General features: G+C 32.9%; 1 protein-coding gene across 4 annotated transcripts in view; it reads left to right on the top strand.

Annotated features, from left to right (window-relative positions):
- The window catches only part of SHLD1 (shieldin complex subunit 1), a 118,313-nt gene extending 96,757 nt beyond the window's left edge, over positions 1-21,556 (top strand). For all 4 annotated transcript variants that reach the window (XM_074287912.1, XM_074287911.1, XM_074287910.1 and 1 more), the window contains one exon: positions 20,269-21,556. In XM_074287912.1, the coding sequence (XP_074144013.1) occupies positions 20,269-20,702 (434 nt within the window). In that variant the 3' untranslated portion in view covers positions 20,703-21,556. The remainder of the gene's footprint in view (positions 1-20,268) is intronic.
- The last annotated feature ends 5,725 nt before the right edge of the window (positions 21,557-27,281 follow it).

Genomic DNA, 27,281 nt, shown 5'->3' with positions numbered 1-27,281 from the left:
ACAGAGCAATAATATTCCATAACCTTTATACCACAATTTACCCAACCATTCTCCAATTGATGGACATCCATTCAACTTCGAGTTACTAGCTACAACAAAAAGAACTGCCACAAACATTTTGGCACATACAGGTCCCTTTCCACTCTTTAGTATTTCTTTGGGATATAATCCCAATAACAGCAATGCTGGGTCAAAGGGTATGCACAGTTTGACAACTTTTTGGGCATAGTTCCAAATTGCTCTCCAGAATGGCTGGATTCTTTCACAACTCCACCAACAATGTATCAGTGTCCCAATTTTCCCACATCCCTAGAGGTGATGTTTACCAAAAACATGTGCAAAAGTGCAATAGCCTTTCATAGGTTGGATCCCATTAGAATTTTGATCCACTCTTTTTTCCAATGCTAGTTTACCCTGTCTTAAGCAGTGTAGTGGCCGCCTGTTCCCAAGGGCTCTCACCATATTGCTTATGAACTTAGTATGAACATCAGATTGGCTTAAAACTCCTGAGCACAAATGAATCACTAGCCTCAGGCTTCCAATATCACATTACCCCATGCTCAGTTGATATTAAATTCTACTAGAGAGGTAACTTTACAGAATAGTAAATACAACATAACTTGAAGGTGAGAATACTAACCAAGTAGATCAAGGAAGTTTTCAAAGAAGAAACAGCACTTGCTATGGGCTCTGGAGGAAGGAAAAGATTCTGAGAGTTGAGATAAAGAATATTACAAATGCAGAGGACAATTTGAGCAGTCACATGAGGTAGAAAATGAAATATCAAATTAAGAAACAAATTAAGGTAATCCATTTTGGCAGGAAGATGGCATTAATGTAGATCATTAATGAGATGAATCTGCAAAGGTAGGTTGGATCTAAATTGTGGAGGGTCTTAAATGTCAGACTAGGGAGTATTTTTTTTCCTGGAGAAATGAAGAGCAACTAATGATTTTTTAGCAAGAAAATGATCAAACACATGTTTTAGTAGATTGTTTTGTCAGTTATATAGAGGATGGCTTATACAGTGGCTTGCTTGAAAAGGACATTAATACATGGTTTTTAGTTATTTAAAAATAGACACACACACACACACACACACACACACATATAAATCCAGAGCTAGCTTTAGATGGATGATTTTCTAATAGCATTCTTTTTCTTAAGCCCATTTTAGAAATCGAAGACTTGTCTGAAAGTTGTAGATGAATGCACATTAGTATTCCATAATGTACAAGCTGTGCTGTATGTTTTAATTGTTGATTTTCTCTTGTGAGGATGAGTTTTCTGGCTAAAATAGTTGAGGACACAAGGTACAATTCATAAAAACTGGATGCAGCAGTATTCCTACATTAATTTCTTTTTTAATGTTTATTCTTTGTGATTAAAGGAATTAAAAAGTTTTCTATAATGTGTATATAATTTATATTAACATTTATGAAAAGAAAAAGAGATGTCTCTGAAAAATATTCTGATAGTTCTTTAAAGGAATAAGGTTACAGATTGTTCTGAATAATGTAATAGAAAGAATCTAAACTTCTTAAGGGAAGAAATGATATCATTTTGTTCTTTGTGATCTCAGAGTTTAACACAGTGGTAAATGCTTAGTAAATGTTTTATTAAAAGGAGATTCAGGGCTTCCTCCAGTATTGTCTTCCATTTTTGAGCTGTATGAACTTGGGAAAGACATGAGACCTCTGAGCTCATTTTCTCATTTATATATATATATATATATATGTATATATACATATATATACATATATATATGTATATATATATATATATATATAACTTAATGCTATGATTTTGTGGTCTGAAAAATGATGATGATGAAAGCTTTATTTATTGCCTCACTTTACACATTATCTCTAGTGAACAAATTAGAACATCTTTATGACTCAAAACTTTGAGCTGCTGACCCTCCCCAAAAATCAACCTGGTCTGCTTATGTTCAGGTTTCTAGTAAGGAGCCTTCCAGAATTTAGGCATATTAATCCTGGAACAAAAGGAGCACACATGTGCATGCATAGGCAGAGGCACACACACACACACACACACACACACACACACACACACACACACACACTCACACACACACACTCCTATCCTGGACCTGTAATCAAAGGCTTTCCAACTTGGCTCTTGGCTTTCCAGGCCACAATGAAACAGCTATCAGATGGAAAGAAGTAATATCCATCCTGCTTCCCTCACAAGGTTGTTTTGAGAATACAGTGGAAGTAAAAGTATGAAGGGTTATGCCAATGAAGATAGTCTATCATTATTATTGCTTCTTTTTTTGCCATAGAGTTTTATTGTGTTAATTCTTTTTATATTTACAAGATGTATTTTACCCACAAACACAAGGAAAATTACTTTTTATTAATAGGTAGAGATAGCTTAAAGTAATAGAGCTCTGGAATAGAGTTAGGGGATCTGGTTCTTGTCCCAGCTCATCCCACTAATTAGCTGTGTACTCCTGGTCACGTTATTTGACCTTTCTGTGCCTTAGTTTCTTCCTCTATGAAATGAAGAAAATGGATTATGTGATCTTAGAAGACTCTTTCAATTCTAAAATTCAGTAGCTCTTTTTATTTCTCTTTATCAGATCTCTGACTTTATCAGTACAGCTGCCAGTAAGTAATTTTCTTTAGCTATCCTTATCCATGCCTTCTGAGAAGTTTATAGTCTTAAAAAGTCCCTGGGAAAAGTGAGAGGTTACACTTGCAGGATGTGTCAAAAACAAGACTTTAATCCCATTTCTTCACAACTCCAAGTTTGACCATCTACTACTATTGTACCAAATGTAAATTTGGGCAAAATGCTTAAATCACGTTGGGAAAGGAGATCTAGAAAAAGAGAAGAAAATAATTTTTGAATAGGTTTTTTTTTTTTTTTAAGGGACCTGTTTTTAGAATTCTTTCCCAATGTATTGCTTTGAAGTCACTTAAAATTAGGTCTCCTGAAAGAAGATAGACCAAGTAGAAGCAGTTATTATTTGATCTTCATTCTCAAAGAGGATCATAACAAAGATGTCCATAACTGGCAAGTGAATTAGATTTAAGTGATGGAGGGCTGTGCAAAATCACCAGTCTCTCTTTTTCCTCTGGAGCCATCTGGGTCTAGTGACAAGCTATAGATCAAGATGACTAGAGATGGCTCCCGAATTGAAGCAGTATATTATAATAGAAAGATTTGGAAGCAGAGAGATTTTTTTTTCAAATCATGGTTCTGCTATGTGCTATTTGTATGACCAGCACAAATTATTCTTCTTTCTTATGTTTAGTTTCCTCATCTGTAAAATAAGCAGATTGAACTAGAACTGAGGACTTTGCCAACTATAAATCTGGTAATTCAATGTCACTTATTTCAATTTTGTCTGTGAATATCAATTCTTTTTGTCATATACCCTTCTAATTGATATTCATTTCTAGGGAAAAATCTTTAAATTCCATATGAAGAGGGACATTTTTTAGAATGGTATTCATTGCCTGAAAATTTAGCTATATTAAGCTTTGTATAGGTATATCTTATATTACTTTGTTTTTAAGTTTTAGTGATGTGTTATTTTTACATGATAACAGTTTTGATTACTTTCACTTAGTGAAAACTCTCGTATAACAATGTAAAATGAATAATATAATGACCTCATCTGAAAGTGCCTGCATTATTTCATATCTCTATCACCAACCCACCTCCTTTTTTAATTAGCAGAAATCTATTTTCTCTCCGTCCAACTCCATGGTGGGTAGGAGAAAGAAAAACAAATTTGTTGTAACAAATATGCATAGTCAAGAAAAATAAATTCCTGCAAGATGTATTATATACATCTATCAATCTATACATACATAAATATGTACATATATATTTATATACAAATTTGTGTGTATATCTAAAACTTCACCCTAAAACTGTCACATCTCGATAATGAATAATATTTCACTATCTTCTGCAATCATGAATAATTATTGTATTGATTATAATTCTTATAATTTTCCAAGATGTTTGTTTTTGCTATGCTCTTATCATTGTGTACTCCATAATTGTCCTCCTGGGTTCTGCTTATTTTAATCTTCATCATTTTACAAAAGTCTTCAAAATTGTCCATTTTATGATGACATTATATTTATAAAATATTTTTCTGTTTTTGCTTAATGCACTCTGTATCAGTTCATATAAGTTTTCATGTCTTTTCAAAATCATATATTTCCTCATTTCTTTTAGCACAATAGTGTTGCATGATATTCATATACTATAACTTATTTTATTCCTCAATCATTGGATATCCTCTTAATTTCCTTTTTTCCCCACCATAAAAACCTGCTAGATTTTTTTCACATAATACCTTTTCCTTTTTTGTTGATATTTTTTGAGTATAGATCTAGCAGTGAGTATGGATCTAGTTGAATCAAAGTACATACCATTTATAATTTGTTTTATATAAGTCCAAATTTCTTTCAAGAATGGTAGGATACTCACAGGTCCACCAACAGTGCATCAAGATGCCTATTTGCCCACTATTCTTCCAACATTTATAATTTTCCTTTCTTGTCATCTCTTCTATTTTACATAATATTAGAAATGTTGGCTATAGTAAAAAAAAAAACTATATTTAAAGAAGAAAAATTATCACTTTTTGCAGATATAATAGTGTACTCAAAGAAACCTGAAAAATCAATTCATCAAAACAATAAATTGAACAAACTTGTAGGATATAAAATAAATGCAAAACCAACATTATTTCTATATGATACTAATAAAACCCAGCAGAAAAAAAGAAAAAAATTCCATTCATAATTATTACAGACTATTTAAATATACATAAGGACTATATAAGTACAAACATAAACAACTCTTTATAGAAATATAAACCTAACTAATCAGAATATATTACTCATTCATGGATTATGCAATATAATAAAAATGACAATACAATCTAAGTTGATTTATTAATTTAGTTCCATATCAATCATACTCCCAAGGATTAGTTTATAGAAATAAAAGAGCAATGAAATTCATATTGGGGAAAAAAGATCAATAATTTCAAGAGAAATAATGAAAAGAGATGGAAACAAAAAAGTTGTAATTGTCAATTCTTAAGCTATACTGGAAAACAGAAATTATTAAAATAATTTGATACTGGTTAAACATAGAGCAATTGGTCAGTGGAATAATTAGGAATGCAACATAGGTAATAAATATATTCAATACTATAATATTTCATAAACAGAAAGAGTCAAAGCCACTGGGATGAGGAGGCATTATTTGATTTTTTTAAATTGCTAGGAAAATTGGATAGCTGTGTGGAGAAATTAGATTTAGACCAACATCTTATACCCTATAGCATGATAAACCCTAAGTAAGCACATGGTAATAGACTATGTAATAGTAGACCACGAAACATTATATCATAAACAAGCAAGAAAAATGTAGGGGAAGTACCTAGTAGATTTATGGATAAGAAAAAAGTTTATAACCAAACAAAAATAGAATGGATCACACAAGATAAAGTGGATAATTTTGATTCCAAAGAATTCAAAAGGTTTTGCATAAATAAACCTAAAGATGAAAAGGGAAACAATTAAGTGGGGGGGGGAATTTTTGCATCAAGTTTCTCTAATAAAAGTCTCATGTCCAAAATATATAAAAGGAACTGATTAAAATTTCTTTGTAATCTCTTTCCCTGTCCCTTTCTTTTATTCTATCAAAATCCAATAATATCTCTGGCATATAACATGTACTTAACAAATCTTTGGATAATCAATAAATAATAGAGAATATGAATAAATTAATCAAACTTTTAAGGAAAAGATTATATTATCCATGAACACTGAATAAACATGCTCTTAGTATTTGTTGGTCTAAAAGGAATTGTGCAATTCCTTTCTTATAATGACGCTTTAAAGCTTAATTTTAGTATTTAAAGCATCATTCTGAAGAATATAATATAGATTGCTGAAAATTACCATATAATATTTCCTTTTCCCTTCTCTGCCAAAACAATATTCAGTGACTGATATTTTCATGTCCCATTCTCAAGATCTCAACATTATAATAAAGTACCAAGGATAATAAAGTACCAAGTGGTAGCAGAGATCAGTTCCCTTAGAGAGTTTAGTATAATCAGGTTATTTGAAAAGTAAATCAAAAGCAGCTATTTAATGGAGAGATGGAGACAGAGAGAGAAAGAGAGAGTCATTTATAGAATATTTAAAAATTTGAAGGTTTATAAAAAACAAGTCATATCAATTTTGAAGCTGAGTGATTTTTCTTTTTTTTTAAATTAATTTTATAATTATAACATTTTGTGACAGTACATATGTATAGGTAATTTTTTACAACATTATCCCTTGTATTCCTTCTGTTCAGAATTTTTCCCTTCCTTCACTCCACCCCCTCCCCTAGATGGCAGACATTCCCATACATATTAAATATGTTCTAGTATATCCTAGGTACAATATATATGTGCAGAACTGAATTTTGTTGTTGTTATTGTTGTTGCAAAGGAAGAATTGGATTCAGAAGGTAAAAATAACCTGGGGAGAAAAAAACAAAAAAACAAAAAACAAAAATGCTAACAGTTTACATTCATTTCCCAGTGTTCTTTCTCTGGGTGTAGCTGATTCTGTTCATCATTGATCAATTGGAATTGGATTAGCTCTTCTCTATGTTGAAGATATCCACTTCCATCAGAATATATCCTCATATAGAATTGTTGTTGAAGTGTATAATGATCTCCTAGTTCTGCTCATTTCACTCAGCATCAGTTCATGTAAGTCTCTCCAAGCCTCTCTGTATTCATCCTGTTGGTCATTTCTTACAGAACAATAATATTCCATAACATTCATATACCATAATTTACCCAACCATTCTCCAATTGATGGATATCCATTCATTTTCCAGTTTCTAGCCACTACAAAAAGGACTGTCACAAACATTTTGGCACATTTGGTCCCTTTCCCTTCTTTAGTATTTCCTTGGGATATAAGCCCAGTAGTAGCACTGCTGGATCAAAGGGTATGCACAGCTTGATAACTTTTGGGGCATAATTCCAGATAGCTCTCCAGAATGGTTGGATTCTTTCACAACTCCACCAACAATGCATCAGTGTCCCAATTTTCCCACATCCCCTCCAACATTCATCATTATTTGTTCCTGTCATCTTAGCCAATTTGACAGGTGTGTAGTGGTATCTCAAAGTTGTCTTAATCTGCATTTCTCTGATCAATAATGATTTGGAACACTCTTTCATATGAGTGGAAATAATTTCAATTTCATCATCTAAAAATTGTCTGTTCATATCCTTTGACCATTTATCAATTGGAGAATGGCTTAATTTCTTATAAATTAGAGTCAATTCTCTGTATATTTTGGAAATGAGGCCTTTATCAGAACCTTTAGCTGTAAAAATGTTTTCCCAATTTGTTACTCCCCTTCGAATTTTGTTTGCATTAGTTTTGTTTGTACAAAAGCTTTTTAATTTGATGTAATCAAAATTTTCTATTTTGTGATCAATAATGATCTCTAGTTCTCCTTTGGTCACAAATTCCTTCCTCCTCCACAAGTCTGAGAGGTAAACTATCCTATGTTCCTCTAATTTATTTATGATCTTGTTCTTTATGCCTAAATCATGGACCCATTTTGATCTTATCTTAGCATGTATTGTTAAGTGTGGGTCCATGGTGATTTTTCAAATTACTGACTTGTCATAAATTGAACTTTTTTGTTTAAAAATGTGAGAATGGAAAAATACATTTTAAAGAAAAATATGTGTAATGTGGGAGCAAGGTCAAAGTTCATTTGGATTGATTTTTTTTTTTTTTAAGGATGGCTAGATTACATTGATAAATGGAATTAGACTATCAAAGGATTGAAAAGGACCTGGATAGGACCTAGCCCATTAATCTGCCTTCAAGCAAAGATACATATAAATCATCCCAAGCAAATGAGAATCCCTTGTGTTTTTAAATAACTCTAGAGAGGGAGATTAAGTTGTAAGGCTGAATTGACTGGATCATCTGTCATTTCATTGATTGAGTTGATTTGATTAATTTTCATTATTCCACATTCATCATCTCTCCAGAAGATGCATATACTCACTCAAGGAGAATAACCTTCCTTGACAAAGGAATAGGTATGTAACTGAATTTCCATTTATATGGAGGGAGTTCCACAACTGCATTCCATTATTAATTCTTTTTAATATCTTTCTTTGTAAGAAATTCTATCTAAAATATTTTCTCTCATATCAGATATTTAACTTCTAAGTGGACTTGTATAAGAACAGATAATTTATTCCAAGTATAATAACTTGAGTATTATTTAGTAACCTTTTAGTTTTTAGTTTTTAATTTATATAATCCTTATTTATTTAAATTTTATAAATTCTATGGTCAACTTTGTGATTTTTCTCTGAACTCCTCAGACTCTTCAAAGTCCCCATGAGTTGTATCCCATATAGTACTATACATGTTCAGATCAGCTCTGAGGAACATAGAAAGATTGTGGGTTACCTCCTATAATTGTTTGAATTGTTTGTAATGATAGGTAGATGTCATGGGGATAGAGTACCAGACTTGGAATCAGGAAAAACTGAATTTACATCATCCTTCAGACAACAATCCTAAGCAAATCACTTATATTTGCCTCAGTTTCATCATCTATAAAACAAAAATAGTACTTCAAAGTGTTACTGAGAGGATCAAATGAGATCATATATTTAAAGTACTTTGCAAACTTTAATGCATTCTACAAATATGCTAGTATTACATTGATATTTCTTTTTCTTTTGGGATTATTTTTATTAATGTTTTTGGTTTTTCATATCATCCTAATTTCCCCCAGTTTCCTTTCCCCTCCTCCCAAAGCATTATCCCACATTTTTTTGTTGATGTTTTTCACTAATTTTGGTCATGTCCAACTCTGTGTGACTGTATCTGGAGTTTTCTGGACAAAGATACTAATAGTTGTATATCAAATAGCAACAAAATGTGCTGTTATAAATATTTTGGTGTATATGAAGGCTTTCTTTTTATCAGTGGTTTCCTTGGGATATAAGTCCAATGATGTAATCTCAATCAAAGAGTATGGGCATTTGAGCCACTTTATTTGCATAATTCCAAATTGCTTTCCAAAATATTTATACCAAAATGTATCAGTGTGTCTATATTCTCCTTTGTCATCTTTGCCAACTTTTAGGGTGTGAGGTTAAATTTCAAATTATTTTGATTTGTAAGCCTCTTATTTTTAGTGATTTGGAGCATTCCTTCATGTGGCTTTTAATATTTTCAATTCTTTTCGAGAACTGTTTGTTCATATCCATTGCCCCCACATGTTTTTAATAGGTCTGCCTTACTGACTAATATTTAACTGGTCATTCATTGGATCATCTAGATTTTTTTCCCACACTATTTTTCCTCCTAAATGTGCTAACCTATACTTGTCCCCAAGAAGTTTTTTTTTTTTTTTCCCAATTTATAGAATTAATTAGCTTTACAAAAGAAACCAAAATAAAAAAATCCAGAACCTGTGAATGTTGAGTCATTTGAGTTACACCCACACCACGAACAATAACAAATTTAGGCTACTTGCCCATTGGAGAATATTCTGTGTGACATCTGGAGGACTCTGCCAGCCCTGTGTTTCTGAGTTTTAAACTCCTACTCTCAAGGAACATTTTGCTTCTATCCATGATATAATTATGTTAGCTTGTGTACATAACACCCAGATTCTCTGTGTAATTTGTGACATAAAAGCTTAGTGCATTCCTAATATTTCTTATGATCTCTGTCACCACCCTGTCATAACATTGGCTGTGTATAAAGGTGGGGACCCTCCTTTTATGATTCAAAGTTCATGCCTACCTAGACTTCTTTGACAGCATAGAATAATCAATAAATAATATATCAAGTTACAGATATGTATCTATATACATTTTAGTAATAACAATTAAAAAAAAAGATTAGATGGCAAATGTTCTTATGGCTTAGGTCAGACCATGGTTCTCTGTTTATGTCTTTCATAATTTTGCTCAGCAAAGAACTGTTTCAAGAGAAATTGTAATCATAACAGAAATCACAACAGAAATAGCAAGACCTTTGAGGTATGACTATAAAGTAGTGAAACTTATACTTCTAAATGAATAGCATACTCTTAAGTCCCCTTAAGACCTCATATTTCAGTCTAATTGCCATCATTCATATCATTTTCAGAGGAGTATCTTTTTAAAACCTGAGGAATCCCTTTTTGAAGGAGTTCAGAGACTTTATAAGTTTAAGATGAGACTTAGTCTCATTTTTATAGTGAAATTTTATGGATATGTGTGTGTACTTTTGTCAGGAATGGTGTTATTGAGTTTCACCAATGATTGATTCACCAGAATCAAATCTAAATGATTTTCGGTGGATTTAGGTGGATTCCTATATCTATCCTTACACAATGAGCCATTTCCTTTTATTGTATTGTTGAACTAGAAGTCCCAGTTTTGAAGGGTATAATAATCACTTGAATAGATGAGTCCTGGAATATTTGTGAGATGGGTTATCTGCAACAAAAAAAAGCTCTTTATTGAACACCCTTCCACTATGAACAAGCATCTTAGTGAAAGTCCATTTAGTTGTTTCATTATAACAGAGAAGAGACTTTTAGTTTTTTGAAAATTATTTTCATTGAGCACAGGTTCTGGACAATCCCAAGAAACTGGAAGAGAACTTGTGTTAGAACTTAGCAATGGACTGGGTTTGTCTTCTGTCAAAGGCCCAGATTAACTGAATTTTCAGAGGCTAGATTGGATCTATTAGTTTAGACACAGCACCTTTTAAAAATTATTCAATCTATTTATTTTTTTAAATCTGATTTAATATTTTATTTTCCCCAATTACATGTGAAAACAAATTTAACATTCTTTTTTTTTTTTTTTTTCAGATTTTTGAGTTACAAATTTTCTTCTTCCTTTCTACCCCCTTTACTGAAAAGGCAAGCCATTTGACATTGGTTATTTATATGTTGTCATGATATAGCACCTTTTGAAGACTACGTGCAGGTCATAGAGAGCTTGCAATCTACATTAGTAGAAGGGGGTATCTAAGTCACCACCATATTAGGTACTGGTCATATAAAGATGGAGAGAAAAAAAGGATCTTCAAAGACTTTATAATTTAGTTAAAAGAGATTAGGCAGGCTATTTCCTTCCTTACATTGATTGATTTAGAGCAATCAACAAAGTTGGGTAAAATCTATATCCAACGGAATCTGAGCTATATATGGGAAAGAGCAATATCCAGCCCATCTAATATTGGCATAAAGCACAAATATAGTTCATTTTGAAGAGTATACTGAGGAAATGTAATCCAATGGAAGGAGAATAACTCAGGCTCCTCACATGGCAAATGGAAATTACGCCATACTGAATGAGGTCTTGCTGAAAATGCAGCCAATCTGGCTAAATAATTTTTAGCATTGTTTTTACTCTCTAAGCTCTAAGTATTATCTTAATTAACTGTTCTTGGTAAGCTTAATTCTGCTAAAATAATCTGTGTTCATCAAAATACCATGTTGCCATGGCAGCCCGTAATCCAAATCATGCATTAAATGTTTTCCCCTCTATTAACAAGTCTTTCTCATTACTGTATAAGATATGAAACATCTCTATGGAAATACAGCCTAAACAATTAATCTGAAATGTTATTCATTAAATGTCACCAATGTCTGAGTAATATCCCCTACTTCCAAATGGTATTTCAAGAAAACCATGTTTTGGGCCTCCACTTTTAATACTTAATCTTGCTCCTCATTTTTAAAAATTATCATTTAATCATCAACCTGGAAATTTGAACTGAAATCTTCCTGATTGAAAGTTCAGTATTATTATAGTCTATGCTAATGATTCTTAAATTTACACACAATTTAAATTCTTAAATTTCACAAAAAGGGGGAGGAGACAACCCCAAATCCCCCATTTCCTTTATACACAGGTTGAGTCTAAGTTGATACACTATCTTCCATGGCATTGTAAAATACAGCCATCCACTTGGAAATACTTGAAATTACTAAGGGGCCAAACTATGGCTCAGTTTTAGACTAACCCTTAAGGATTTTATCATTAGTACATCACTACTTCATTATGTGAATCTTGACCGGCCATCTGTGAGTTTTCTCATCTGTAAAATGAATATGGGAGAATCCTGTGTTTTTTCAAAACATTTTTTGTATTTCATGTAGATAGATAGTGATTTTATAACTTTCTTAGGGTTGACACAGTATTTAATGGTAGTGAAAAATTGATGCTTTTTTTTTTTCTAAGAAGATTCTTTAACCAATGAATAAGAATTATTATTGTTATTATCAGTTATGTGTGGGAAATGATTTATAAGTTTTTACTAGTGATGTACTGGCAAATGATCTTTTGAAATTTTAAAAAGCTCAAACTATTGTTTTTCAAAATACAATAATCTAGTTATGATCTTATTTTTTAAAAAAGACTAAGAAGAAGAAAACATTTAAAACATGGAGATCTAGTACAATGAATCAATATTTTTCTAAATGGCAGATAATAATTGGATCACAACCTAGGGAAAAACATTTAGAAATGGGGTAGCTATTGAAATAGGGAGGAAATGAAATGGGAGTTGCCAATAAAAGAATGTGTTTACAAGTGGCAGTGTCAGGACCAAATCCCTCAGTTCAAATCCCACCTGTGTCATTGTGGTAAAGTCATTTAATGTCTAGAACTCAGTTCTTGAATCTATAAACTAAGAAGGTTGGACTATCCAGTTCCTTCCAAATCAAAATCTATGCTCCTCTGGTTATTTCGGTTCTAAAATATAAATTGCTATTTTACATTTTTCTTTTCATGTTCCCTCCCTTCTTTAGTCAATAATATGAAGTTCTTCTCATTATAATCAAAAACCTGCATTGCATTTTTTATTAAGTGTTTTGCCTATAGTGTTTAATAAATACTTATTGAATTCAAGTGAATTGTCCCCCTATTACCAATGTTATAATATTATTTTCATCATATGTTTTTACTTGGAGAAGATAGTTCTCAAAAATATTCATGTGGCTATTTAACTCTGGCAATGTAGATAGCCCTCCAAAACCTATCCCCATTTTAATCTCCATATTATTGAGGGTATAGGCACTATTTAATCAAACTGGTATGTCTAGACTTTGTGCTTTTCTGCCTCTGTTTATTAACTCACAGCATTTCCCTAGCCGGAAATGCCTCATTCTTCTGTTTTTCTAAAGCCTATCCCTTCTTCAAGACCCAACTAAATCCTATACCATCTATCTGGATAATAATAACCAATACTCATTTATTTACTTATTTATTTTATTGGGGTTTTTAATCATTATTTATATTTATTACTTTAATTTTTATTCATTAATGCATTTGTTCATATAGTATATTATTAAATTATACATTTTTATTATGAATATTTAAGGTTTATAGATTTCTTTAAATATAGTAGTTAATTTGATTTGAGTTATACAATGACTCTGTAGAGTAGGTATTAATATCTCCATTTTACACATGAGGAAACTGAAGCTGAGAGAAGTTATATAACTCACTCAGAGTGACAAAGTTACTATGTGTCTGAGATAGTAGTAACGCTTTCATCTTCCTGATTTCCAAGTTCATCACTGTTTTCCATGATCATTTCATTTTAAAATCTTCTCTTATTTCTTGAACAAAAGTTATTTGGTACTTATACTGCTTATTTGGAATACATGATTTATTGCTTTATATTTTGAGTTTCCTCGTTATTCAGTTCAGGTGGAAAATCTTTAAGTGCCTGTATTTTAAACATCATGTATCTTTAAAAGTTTATTTCTCTGGTATAGGTCTGTGCAGCAGACATTTGTCTGCCTAAAACTAAAAAGTTTTAATTTTTTTAATTATCAAAACTTTAATGATGCCCCCCCCTTTTTTTTTTGAATCATGTATTTCCCAGTATACCCACTTTTCCCCATCAAATCCTACCTTTCATCTAGTGAGTCTTCCCACAGAAAAAGAACCACCACACCTTCCCTCAAAGAAGGAGGAAGATGTTTTAAATGATCATTTCTGTGGGGCCAAGATTGGTCAATCCAATTTTATATCATTAAATTTCATTTTCATGTTTTTTCATTTACTATATTGTAAATGTGCATGCTGTTTTTCTGATATAGCTTACTTCATTTTGTATCAGTTAATAAAAATCTCATGTTTATCTGAATTTCTTATATCTATAATTTCTTATATTAATTGTGATATCCCATGATTTTATACAGCACTTTATTCAACCTTTTCCTGAACATTGTCACTGACTTTGTTTTCAGAGTTGTTTTTGCTACCCAAAAGGTGCTGCAATGAATATTTGATATATGGGAACTTTTTGTCTTTGACTTCCTTGACCAATAAGTCTCTGGATCAAATTGTATAGACAATTTAAGTGGTATAATTTGAAATTGTTTACTAAACTAGTTGGACCAATTCATAGTTCTACCAACAGTGTATGAATATTTTTGTTTTTCCACAACCTATTTAATCATGGGAGTTAAACTCTCTAACCAGTAGTCTAACACGGTTTCTGTCTTTTTTCATCTTTGTTCACTCATTGTGAAATCTCAAGAGTTGTTTTAACTTATGATTTGAAGCTCTCTTTTTTATTGTTTTGTCTTTCTTCTTTTGATAAATGACTATATCCTTTGACCATTTTTTCATTAGTGAATGCCCTTGGTTTTATACATTTGTTTGATATCCACATGTATCTTCAACATCAGATTATTTTGTCAAATATTTGATGAAAAAGGTTTTTCCCCAAAAATTGAGGGTCTCTTTCTTAAACTAGCTACACATTCTTTTTGTTCATATACAGTATTTTAAAATTTTATGCATTTTATCTCCTTTAAGATCTTATCTCCCTCTTGTTTGACTGAAAATTCTTCCCTAAGCTATATTTATTAATGATATCTCCTTCCATTGTTTTCTAATTATTGAATGATATAGCTTTTTATATTTAGATGGCATTTCAATTTTGAATTTATTGCATTATGTGGTATAAGTTCCTGGTCTAAAATTTTATTTTTCTAAATTGCTTTCTGATTTCCAATTCCAATGCTTATCAAATTTGGAACAAGGAATTAATAATCATACACACATAAAGCACCACTATTTTGATTTTTAACTCTATCAAAATATGCAACAGGAGTCAGATATAACTTTATGTAAACTAAATAAATGGTTTCATGTATAATATGCATTACTCTTTCCTATTACATATAGATGCCATAGTGATTAATAAAATATAAATTTATTTAAAATTCCACATACATCAAAAATAAAATAAAGTTAACTCACTGTTCTATGTTAAGGAAAGATATAATGATATGATGCATTCTCTGAAGGAGCATAGTTTATAGTAGAGGTTATAGTATATGTCTTATCCTCTCTTCAACCCTAACTTCAACTGGAGTGTTAGCTCTTTAAGAATAGTAAAAATGTTTCATAATTCTTTGTTTCCCTAGTTTGTCTATATGTAGAGTGTTTTCATTTTTTTAAACCTGTATCACCTTTATGTCCTACAGAAGTTCAGAAATGGATTGATTGATACATTAATTCTGAAAAGTATAAATAACCATGGAAATATTTTAAAGTTACCATCACCTTATTTCTTTATGTGAATGATGATCTACACCTGTTAATTGGTGCATAAATTGGTAGCAATTTAGATGTGTTATATCTTATAACTATCTTATATGTGACATCTTATAATTATGTGATGTAACACATCTTTATAACTATCAGTGCTATAAGATTCATTTGGAATAATGGTGACTAAGAGTTATGCTTTTTCCACTGCATTATAAGAATAGCACTTCTACATATCAGGTGCAGGCCATATCTCTGGTTGTTCCCAAAATGTTATTTGATTCTTATGAATGTCAGGAATTATCAAATCCCAGATATGATGCTGAAATTAGAAAATATGACTTTCACAAAAATGGGATTTTTGTTATTGAATAACAAATAACAAAGCTTAAAGATTACCTGTGTTTCTAATTTATCATACTTAATCCCTGTTCTGCAGTTTTTATGTAAACCTCAAGCAATCCTTCCAACATTATTTCAATATTTGTACTATATTTCTGTGACTAGGATACATTGGGAAACAATACAGATTAAATATTCCTCATTTTCTTACTTGTAGGGATATCTGGAAAACCATTTAAGTGTATTATTTTTAAGAACCTTAGCTAGGACAACATTTCTAGGACTATTCAATGGAACTTAGTTATTTAGTGGATAGGATTCTTACAGATGTTATGGGCCAGAACTTGAGACAAAGTAATGTACTTGGTTCATACCTTTAAAGGAGTTCGCTCATTGGTCCACAAGACTCACACCTTTAGAGAGCATATAAAAGCCCACTCTCTGGGAGTCAGGAGGGAGTCAAGGGAAGAACTTCAAGGAAGCTGGAGAAGATTCAGAGAGCAAGGATTTCAGTGGGGAGATTCGCAAGTCCAGGAGATTCACAAGTCTAAAAGGAAAAGCCTGCTCATAGACTTCCAGGAGATTCAGGACTAGGATTGACTTCCGGGAGATTCACAACACAGAAGCCCACTATCCCACTCTCGGAGGCTGAGTCTGATTCCCACACTCTAGGAGATTCAGAGTGAAGAGTCATTTGAGATTCAACCATGGTGCTGGCTGGAGACACTTGGACAAGAGCTCTTGGGAACCAAAGAGAGAGGAAGGCCTCCAGAAAGCTAGCCGAGCCCCATGTGAAGGAGACAAGGTTTGAAGGAGAAAATAAAGGATCTGGAGATAAGATTTGGAAAGAGACAGTAAAGGACTTTAATTCCTGGGTGCATTTTGGGATTATTGAATTGAAACTAAAGCCAAGGCTGCCTCCAGAAGCTTCCCAAGAAACCCCCTCCCAGAGAACAATTATAATTTAGAGAAAAAGAACATTACACTTCAGAACAGGATTGTTTCAAATGGGATACAGTCTGTCGAGCATAGTCTGCAGCTCAGGGAGACTGGGACAAGGAGCTGGGTGGGGAGTCAGAACGTTGCAGCTTTCACCACCTAGGAATCTTCTGTGAGCTTCTTAGATTACTGCAAGAGCAGACTTCAAGCCTTAAAAAAAATGAGCAAAAAAACCAAAAAGAACTCTCATCATAGACAGCTTTTATGGAGAGAGAAAAAAACAGACCTCAAATTCTGAGGTTCCTAAAAGCAAATAAATTCCAGATGAAGCCCCAAAGGGAGATATGAGCTGGTCCCCATTTCACAAGGCTTTCTTGGAAGATTTCATAAATGATCTTAAAAGAAAATTAGAAGAAAAATGGGAAAAGGAAATGAGATCTTTGCAAGAAGGGATGGGAAAAGCATATAACTCCTTACAAAATAGATATGAAAAAGATACCAACTCATTGAAAAACAAAATTTGTGAAATGGAAAAAAATGCAATGAACAAAACAATTCAATTGGCTAAATACAAAAGGAGCTAAAAATTTGAATTGAAGAAAATAATGCACTAAAATTTTGATATGAACAAATGGAAGTGAATGACTTAATAAGACTTCAAGAATCAAAAAAAAAATTGAAGAAAGTATGAAATGCCCCTTAGGAAAAACAACTAACCTGGAAAATAGACCTAGGATAGACGATCTAAAGATTATTGGACTTCCTGAAAGCCATGATGAAAAAAAAGAACCTAGACAACTTATAGGAAATTATAAAGGAAAATTGCCCTGATGTCTTAGAATCAATGATGCCTTTGAAAGAATCCATTGATCACTTCCTGAAAGAGACCCCAAAATTAATATCCCAAGGAATATTGTGGCTAAATTTCAGAACTTTCGCACCAAGGAAAAGATATTGCAAGCAGCCAGAAAAAAAAAAAAAAAAAAAAAAAAAAGCAAACAAACAAAAAAAAACAAAAACAAAAACAATTTAAATATCAAGGAGCCACAATTAGGATTACCCAGGACCTAGCAGCTTCCATTTTAAAGGGTCAAATGGCCTGGAATCTGATACTCCAAAAGGCAAAGGAACTTGGATTACAGTCAAGAATAGGCTATCCAGCTAAAATGAGCATCATAAATCTGAAACAATATATTTTAGAAATGAGGTTTTTATCAGAAACACTGTAAAAAATTTTTACCAGATTTTTGCTTTCCTTCTAATTTTGTCTACATTGGCTTTGTACAAAATCTTTTTTAATTTAATGTAATCAAAGTTATTTATTTTGTATTTCATAATGTTCTCTAGTTCTTCTTTGACCATAAATTTCTCCCTTCTCTAAAGATCTGACAGGTAGATTCTCACTTGCTCTCCTAATTTGCTTATAGTATCACCCTTTTATGTCTAAACCATAAATCCATTTTGATCTTATCTTGGTGTAGAATGTGAAATATTGATTAGTGCCTAGTTTCTGCCACACTGTTTTCCAGTTTTCCTAGAAATTTTCATCAACTATTGAGTTCTTATCCCAGAATCTGGAGTCTTTGGGTTTATCAAACAATAGATTAACTGTGTTTGACTGCTGTGTCTTATGAACCTAACCTATTTCACTGACCAACTACTCTCTTTCTTAGGCAATACCAAATGGTTTTGCTGCTTTATAATATAGTTTTAGGTCTAGTATAGTTAGGCCACCTTTTTTGCCTTTTTTTTTCCATTACAAATAAAAATGTATGCAATCAGGAAATGGAGTGTTGTGTGTGAGAGCAAGGAAAGCCAATGTTACTTTATCTCTAGTGTGAGTGGGTGGGGAATAAAGTGTAAAACAGGGCTCAATTCTGAAGGATTATGAATGCCAGGGAATTTGTATGTTTAATCCAGAAGATGATAGGGAGTCACTGGAGTTTATTTAACTAGGAGGATAAGATGATCAGACTATATTTCCTAGTAGAAAGTGATGAGGAGTAAACTGAGGTTCTAAACTGAGATGGGTCAGTTCCTTTTCTCTCTCTCCTTCCTTCCTCAAAGTAACCAAGGGCGGGGTCGGCAGCAAATGAATTTGCTACTTAATGCTGTATGGAAACAAAGTCTTTTATTGATAGTAAAGCAATAGATAGGCATTTGGCCTTCAGGAAGACCCAAACTGCCTGCAAGGGGAAGTCAGTTGACGGGCATTGGCTAGTATACACCAAATGCAAAGATTTCATTTTTTCAACCTTCTTTATATACATAACTAGAGTCATCAAAACAATGTTTGCACAGAGATGTTATCCAAGAGGTTCCGGAGATATTTTTCAATAATACAAGAATTCTCTGTTGTTGTAAATAAGACAGGAATTTTCTTATTATTGTAAATAAGACAAAAATTCTCTATTGTTATCTCCTTCAGTCTCTCCCCAGAAAGGAATTTCAGATCATTAGAATGGGGGCTGAAACCCAAGCCAGCTGGGGGGTAGGTACAGCCCAAACTGGCTCAGATACTGATCTTGTAAATCAAAGGTACAAGGAATCTTAAAGGGGGCTATTCCTAAAGGGGGCTATGCCTGCATCAGAAAGATCTGTGTTTCTGGCAGTGTCACCTTTGCTGCCTTTATTATCTAACAATGAATATTCCAACAACAACAGTAATCCTTATAACCATACCCACTATTATAAAAATATCAGCCCTCATTATTACCATTATAGGATTTCTTATTGCTATTGAACTTAATTCTCTCACAGATAAAAAAACCACTACCCCTAATCCATATGCACAACTTCTCAAATATGTTAGGGTATTTTACTCACCTTTTCCATTGCAGTAAGTCTAGATGTGAGGTGATGAGGATCTGAAATAGGGAGAAAGCAGTGTCAGATGAAAGAAGGGAGCATGTTTGAGAAATTTTATGAGAATAGAAATGACAGAATTTGAAAATTGATTGGATATGAGTGACAGAGCGAGGAGTCAATAATGAAAATTATGTTGTGAGCCTCACTCACTGGGAGAATGGTTGGACTTTGAACAATAATTAGAAAGTTGGAGAGGAGGAGGAATAAGGAGAAAGATAAATTCAGTATTAGACATAATAGGTTTAAGTTTTCTGCAGGATATTTTTAACATTTTACCCCAACAGTTCAAAAAATGATCATGATATCAATCTAGGAATGGAAAGGGAGAACATTTAAGAATCATCTACTAGATTATATCAGCAATGTGATATGAGGCAAAGAAGGACATGAAAAAGTTTGTAATCAAATAGCATATGATTTTTATTTGCTCTCTAATATTTTTAAATGTAAAATCAATTATTGAAATTTATTTTTCATTTTTTATTTTTTAGAAGCCAGCAACTTAGATTCAGGACAGAATGATCCTGGGACCAGTGAGAATTTTTGGCTTAATCACTCCATGGCAAACCAGCCAGAGATCATGGAAGATGATGGACTTAAGAAATCTCTGGATCATTTCTATGAAATATATGGTCAGACATTACCCTCTCCAAAAGATGCACTCTCAGTGGCTGCGTCTCATCGCCTTTCTCAGAAAATCACAGAACTGACCAACCGGGAGAGTCAAAAGTATGCACTCCGCAGTTTTCAGATGGCCCAGGTGATTTTAAACCGAGATGGATATTCAATCATACAAAATCATTCTAAAGATGTTCACTTCTATCCATTGGAAGAAGGAAATGCATCTCTGGATAAAGAAAAGCCAACCCCAGGACTTTCAAAAGATGTAATTAGTTTTCTCTTACATGAGAATAAAATGAAATAAATATAATTCATGTAGCTAAAGGAGCTGGACTAGACATATAATTTGTTGTTGATATCTGATAATTTAAATGCCTTTACATAAGACATAAAAGCAGGTGTTTATATGTAAATTAATCTGTTCATATTAGTGTGATATGTCATCTACTAAAATAAAGATGAGGTATAATAAAGAATTATAAACTAAAATAATACAAATAAAATAATATAAAATACAATAATACAAAAGAACTAGATTAAAACTTCAGCATATTTCAATTATGTGTACTTCTCTCAAGAGTCAGAGGTAGAAAGTTTGAAGTAGAAAGAATATGTGGGATTTTATCAATTAACAATTAAAATTTTATTTTCTTTCTTCTCTATCACATCACAAATGTAGGGGAAAAAAACAAAGTAAATCCCAATTTTCATAATATAGATGTATATATACATGTATATGCTGACATGATATATTAGTTCCCAGTGTTATCAGCCTGTTAATTTCTAGTCGAAAGGGAAGAGAAACTTTAGTGGTAAAATAGTAGCATCCTCTTTTATTTTTGTTTGTATTTGTTTATTGCTAGAGGCTATATCTCAGATCAAAGCTCTTAGTCATTTTGTGAACAATTAGAGAATTATCCAACTATTTCCTTGAGTCTCCTGAGGTTAGCTAGTTTATCTTTTCTCAAGCTGCCATACAGTCTGTATACAAATGGCTGCCCAGTGGGATGTTCCTGTAACCTTTGCAGAGACCAGGTGCTCCTTGTCCATGGTGCTCCTCTCCAGCAGAGCCTTTTTAAATAGATGATCCCTGTTTGTGCTTGGCAAGTGCTTCAAGGGTTATTATGAGCTTTAAAAAATAAAATGCTATTTCAGTAAGCCTTGATGTATTTACTGAACACACCATACAGGTATTTAGAAACTTTTTTTTTTTTTTGTTACTATTGAACCTTATGCTCCTCACAAGAAATTATGTTGACAGAAAGTATTATATCACTTATCATGAGCAGAGAGTTTAATACTCCTATGTAGTTAGGAAACTAGAGTTTAGAAGATCTAGGTCAAAATTAATTGGCCTCATACCAATTTTACTAATCCAAGAGCTCTACAAAAGGCTCATTATGTTAGAATCCAAGAATAATAAAAGTGTAGTTCTAAAAGAAGACAGAAAGCTGATCAAAAAATTTTAAAAATGTCAGCATTGAATGGAATCTCAGAAGACATTTATTCTAGTCCTTGTCCCAGGAAGAATCCCTACCACAATCTATACATATAAGATCCCATCCAGGCTTTGTTTGAAGACCTTCGATGAAAGGGAACCTATTAAGGTAACCTTGGAGGTAAACTCTATTTGTTAGGAACTTTATTCTTGCCATCATTTTGTTTCCCTTTTTTCAAATTCTACTCTTTGTTCATAGTTCTTACCTTTGGGGAAATAAAACAACACAAATCTAATTCTTTTATCACTTGACAGCCCTTTACAAATTTGAAAACAACTAGCATGTCCATTCAAGTCTGCTCTTTTTAGGCAAAACACCACCAGATCTTTCAACTAATTTTCATATTAGAGAGACTCATTACCATCTTCTCAACATTGTCCAGCCTATCAGTGTCATTTCCTAAGCAATGACAATAAGAATTGATTATAATATTCCAAATATGATTTGATGACAGCAGAGTACATCAGAACCAAAGCCTTAATAATGCCCATTCTTAATGCAAACAAAGATCATATTATCTTTTTTGGAGGGTAGTATTTATATGGTGCTTTATTGTTTGCAAAATGTTTAACACATATTTTAATTTGATTCTCTCAATGACCCAAAGCAGTTATGTACCTTTTACAGAAGGGGAAATTAATGCTAAGAAAATCCAAATGATTTACTCAATATCACACAGTTAATAAATAGCTGTAGTATTCAAACTCATATTTTCCTACCCTTAGTTATAGCACCCTATCTATTGCACTACCAGCTGTTATTGATTCATAGTAAGCTTGTTATCCACCAAAAACCCCAGATCATTTTTAGATAAACTTCTATAAAAGATACCATGATGCTGCAGATAAAGAGTAGGACTTGAAGTCAGGAAGCCCAGATTCAGATACTGCTCTCTACCTCCTAATAGCTATGTGACCCTTGACACAACCTATATGAGACTCAGTTTTAGCACTTATAGATTTTAGATTTCAGAGGAGTTAAGTGGTACAGTGGATAAAGCAGTGGGCCTGAAGTCAGGAAGACTCATCTTCTACAATTCAAATCTGGTCTCAGACATTTACTAGCTCTGTGACCCTGGGCAAATAACTTACCCCTGTTTACCTCAGTTTTCTCAACTATAAACATGAGCTGGAGAAGGATGGTAAACCCCTCAAATATCTCTGCTAAGAAAATCCCCAAAGGAGATCTCAAAAAGTTGGTCATAACTGATATTACTGAACAATAAAAATTTTGGATTATGCCTGTAGTGCCTGTTTTACATAATTGTAAAGTGAAATGAATCTATGTATGTAAAGTATTCTGCAAACTTTAATATACTATGTAAATGTCAGCTTTTGCCATTATTAAGTATTTCACCTCTATCTTATTCTTATGGCACTGGTTTTTTGAACCTAAGAATAAGACTTCATTCTTTTTTAAAAATAGTATTTATTTTTCCAAATACATGAAAAGACAGTTTTCATCATTCACCCAGAATCCTATGCAACCTCTTATCTCTGTGTAATCTGCTCTTCCCAAGTATAGAGTGAATATCATAACATACTATGAATAGGTTATTCAATATTTATTAATCACCTAATATATTCCAGTTTACCTCTCTTCTATCACAAAAAATAGGACAGATAAGATCCTCAGCATTTACAACCCAAGAGCTATTTCCTCCTGATTGATGACAAACAGATCCAGGATTAAACTTCTTCTTATTGGTTCTATGATCTTTTGAAGGAGGAAATAATCATTGAATCAAATGAAGAAATTATCAGTAGTCCTTTGGGCAGAGGGAATGGGTTCCAGCATATACTGGATAGTTGAACTCTGCTCCTCTAAGCAGAAAAAACTACCCAATTGGTATTTCTTGGATCAGTCAAAGGACTGAATTAAAAGTTGGGAATTATAAATTACAAATTCTCAATTCTGAAATGATCCAGATGTAAGAGCTTCCAAACAATTCAATTCAACACAACTCAACATTTCTTTTTCATTGCTTACTGTGAACAAGATACTATGCTAATTGCTGGTTACATGGGCAAAAATGAGACAAAATTGTTTTCAAAGATCTTACATTCCTCTGATGGTAAGAGAGATGTGACACGTACATAGATAAATCTAAATAGAAAAGAATTTCAAGAGAAAAAGAGCACAGTTTCAGACAACACTGGATTTAAATGGGAGGGATTCATATTTTATATGCGAAAGAATAGGATTATTGAGATAGTTTCCTATTGGCAGGAGAGATTACACACACCTGTCTTTCTTATTTCTGCTTAAAATCTTAGGTCAATAAAATGATAGGGAAACCATTGGAGATTGTCCTAAAATCTCAGATTAAAATTATTTAAAATCCATTTTTATTTCACATATAGTACAATAATATGAAAAGTGTATTTTTTAATGGAGCAGTTAGGTTGCTCAATGTTTAGAGCACTGGGTTTGAAATCAAGAAGACTGATCTTCATGAACTGAAATTTGGCCTCAGAGATTTATTAACTGTGTGATCCTGGGAAAGTCATTTAACTCTGTTAACCTCAGTTTTCTCATCTATAAAATGAACTACAGAAGGAAATGGCAAACCACTTTATTTTTGCCAAGAAAACTCCCAGTGGGATCATTGAGAATCAGATATGACTGAAATGACTGAACAGCTTTCCAGTGACTGATTTTTATTTTCTTGTTTTGTAATGAGTAAATCCAATTTGAAGACTTTTAAAATATGATTTTCCTAAGCATTTAAAAAGTGCACAAACTGAATCTATCTAGTGGGCATCTGTTCTCCTGTGAGATTTCATTATTAGTCATGATTTAACCATTATTAATCATGGAACTGTGAGTGCCTGGCACCTGGTAAAATATATTAATGGCCTTAAATCTTGTCCAGATAATTTGGAAATCTAAAAAGCCAAAGTTGCCTAAGGTTAAAGAGCTGGTGGAATATGTTTACTTGTGTCTGTGTGCTAGTGATAGGTTAGTAAGAGAGATCTGGCTCTTTGCTATCTTTCTCTTTAATTTAAATTGTAGTGAGGACTGAAGAACACTACCCATTTATCTAAAAAAAAAAAAAAAAAAAAGCTTTAATAACAACAGAAGCAAAGGTCTTGTTCTCCTGGCTTTGGGCACTGTTGCCTGATTCAGCTTTACAGATAGGTTGACCAAGATCTTATCAGCCTACCAAGATTATTACCAATCTGTATTTATTGCTGTCCTAAAGATAATTGCATTGATGGTGGGAGGGGATGTTCTAGAACAAAGAGGAAATTAAGGATTATCTACTCTGACAATTTAATAGGAAACCAAGGCATTGAGACATGAAGTGATGGGACAAACACTCCACAGATGATTAGGTACAGAAGCAGGATTCAAATTTAGATCTTCTGATTCCAAGTTGAGTTGAGCTTTCTAATAAACCAACATGGTTTTGCTTCTCTTATTGTTGTTGTCCAACTCTTCATGAGAGTTGACGCTATTTGGAGTTTTCTTGGCAAAGATTCTGGAGTACTTTGCCCTTTCCTTCTCCAGATCATTTTACAGATGAGGAAACTAAAGTAAACAGGGTAATGTGACTTGTCCAAGGACATACAGCTAGTAAGTCTCTGAGTCTGGATTTGATCTCACAAAGTTGAGTCTTCCTGACTTCAAACCCTACATTTTATCCACTGCCCCATCTAGCTTCCCTGAACCCAATTGGATCTTGCCTTACAGATTGCATGACACAGTACAAGTCTCTTACCCTTGATCAACCTCAGTTTCCTTAGCTGCAAAATAGATATGATAGTGAAATAGCATAGCTTCTAGAGGAAACAGCAATACTTTTAAGGTCCCCTGACCTTATAGTGCCTCTGTTCTAACAATCTGTCAATGATTCTAAAGTCTTCTGGCTTTAGGATAGCCCTAGATCTACTGGTCAGTGATAACCAAATTTCTGAGAACACTTCTCAGTTGTACCTCTAGGTCATAAAATTAGCATATTAATGCCATGAAGAACTGGACAAATGTGTCTCCTTGCTTCTGGTTCTTTGTTAAATTCTTTTGGAACTTAGTCCATTTCAATTGGCATTACAATTACAATACTTTGCCCCTTGATTTGGAGATGGGTTCAAGCCTGCAAATTCTTTTGAGACTCTGGTAGGACCCCCAACCTTTTGGTTCTGAGCCTCAGCATTAGCACCTTCTTCACAAGGATCAACTGAGATAACAGTAAAACTCTCTGCAAACCTTAAAGTGTTCTGTTTATTAGCATTAATATTACAGCCAAAGCTGAAGGATGATTTGTTCTGGGATTTCAATTATAGCTAGGTTTGACTTCCTTCCAATTCTGGAATTCTTTGATTCTGCTCTGTAAACCACTTGTCACTATTTTTAGTTTTTTTATTAAACACTTCAATTTCTTGGGGGTCTGATTTCTCTTAGATCTAGTATAATTTCTTTTAGGCTTTGAACTTCTAAACTTCTTATTTAAGTGGCTTATCAAAAAGTGTTCATTTTAAATCTTACACTCTCCAGAAATAAGTACAAGTCTTAATAAAACAATAATGATGTCCTACATTTAAATCTTTTCATCTGGAGATGATATAGGGGAGGAAGAAGTGACTCTGAAGCCCTTTTGACCTAAATGTGCTCTAGTCTGTCAATAATTGTAAAAGTCCTCTGGCCTTGGAATGGTCCTGCAAACATTGCTGACTATCAGATGGATAATCTGTTGGTCAGTAATAACCAAGTTCTTAAGACAATAGTGAATAAGACCATCCCTCAAACTTACCTGAAAGCCATAAAATTTGCAAATAAGTAATATGAAGCTCAGATTCAATTCTGTATAAATTTATCCCCTTCTCTCAGATCCCTAGCTAAATTCTCTTGGAATTCAGTCCTCTTGTAATAGCATTACTATTACAAATAAACTTTGCCCCTTGACTTGGAAATGGATTCAAGCCTGCAAATTCTTTTGAGACACCTTGAAACACCAGTCTGGGACTCTAAAGTTTGGGGGTCCCTATTTCCTAACCTCAACATCTGGAGAGCAGAACCATTTGTATGACATTCCCATTCTGTGGTTGCATTTCATTTGTATGACAATTTTCATAGCTCATTATGTTTTGAGCCTATTGACATCCTTGGCATTTCTTTTTCAGTTCTTTCCCAACTCCTACTCATTCCCAACACAATATTCTCTTGCCTTCAGTTCTCTTTCTAGTGGTTGGTGTTGCTAACACTATTTGCCTCTTTGGGGAAATCTCATTGCTAAAATTGGGCCCTGGAATAACAACTTTAAATTCAAAGCATAATTTGAACTTAGACCTAACTAAAAAACTAAGATATCTACAATACTCAACTTGTAGCCACAGTGGCCAAATCACTTTATTTTCTGAAACATTCATCTTAGGGCACTGTTT

The sequence above is a fragment of the Sminthopsis crassicaudata genome, chromosome 2 (assembly GCF_048593235.1).
Source record: "Sminthopsis crassicaudata isolate SCR6 chromosome 2, ASM4859323v1, whole genome shotgun sequence".
In the NCBI taxonomy this organism is placed as follows: domain Eukaryota; kingdom Metazoa; phylum Chordata; class Mammalia; order Dasyuromorphia; family Dasyuridae; genus Sminthopsis; species Sminthopsis crassicaudata.
Note: the sequence above shows the minus strand (reverse complement) of the source record. Positions and strands in the feature narration are given on the sequence as shown.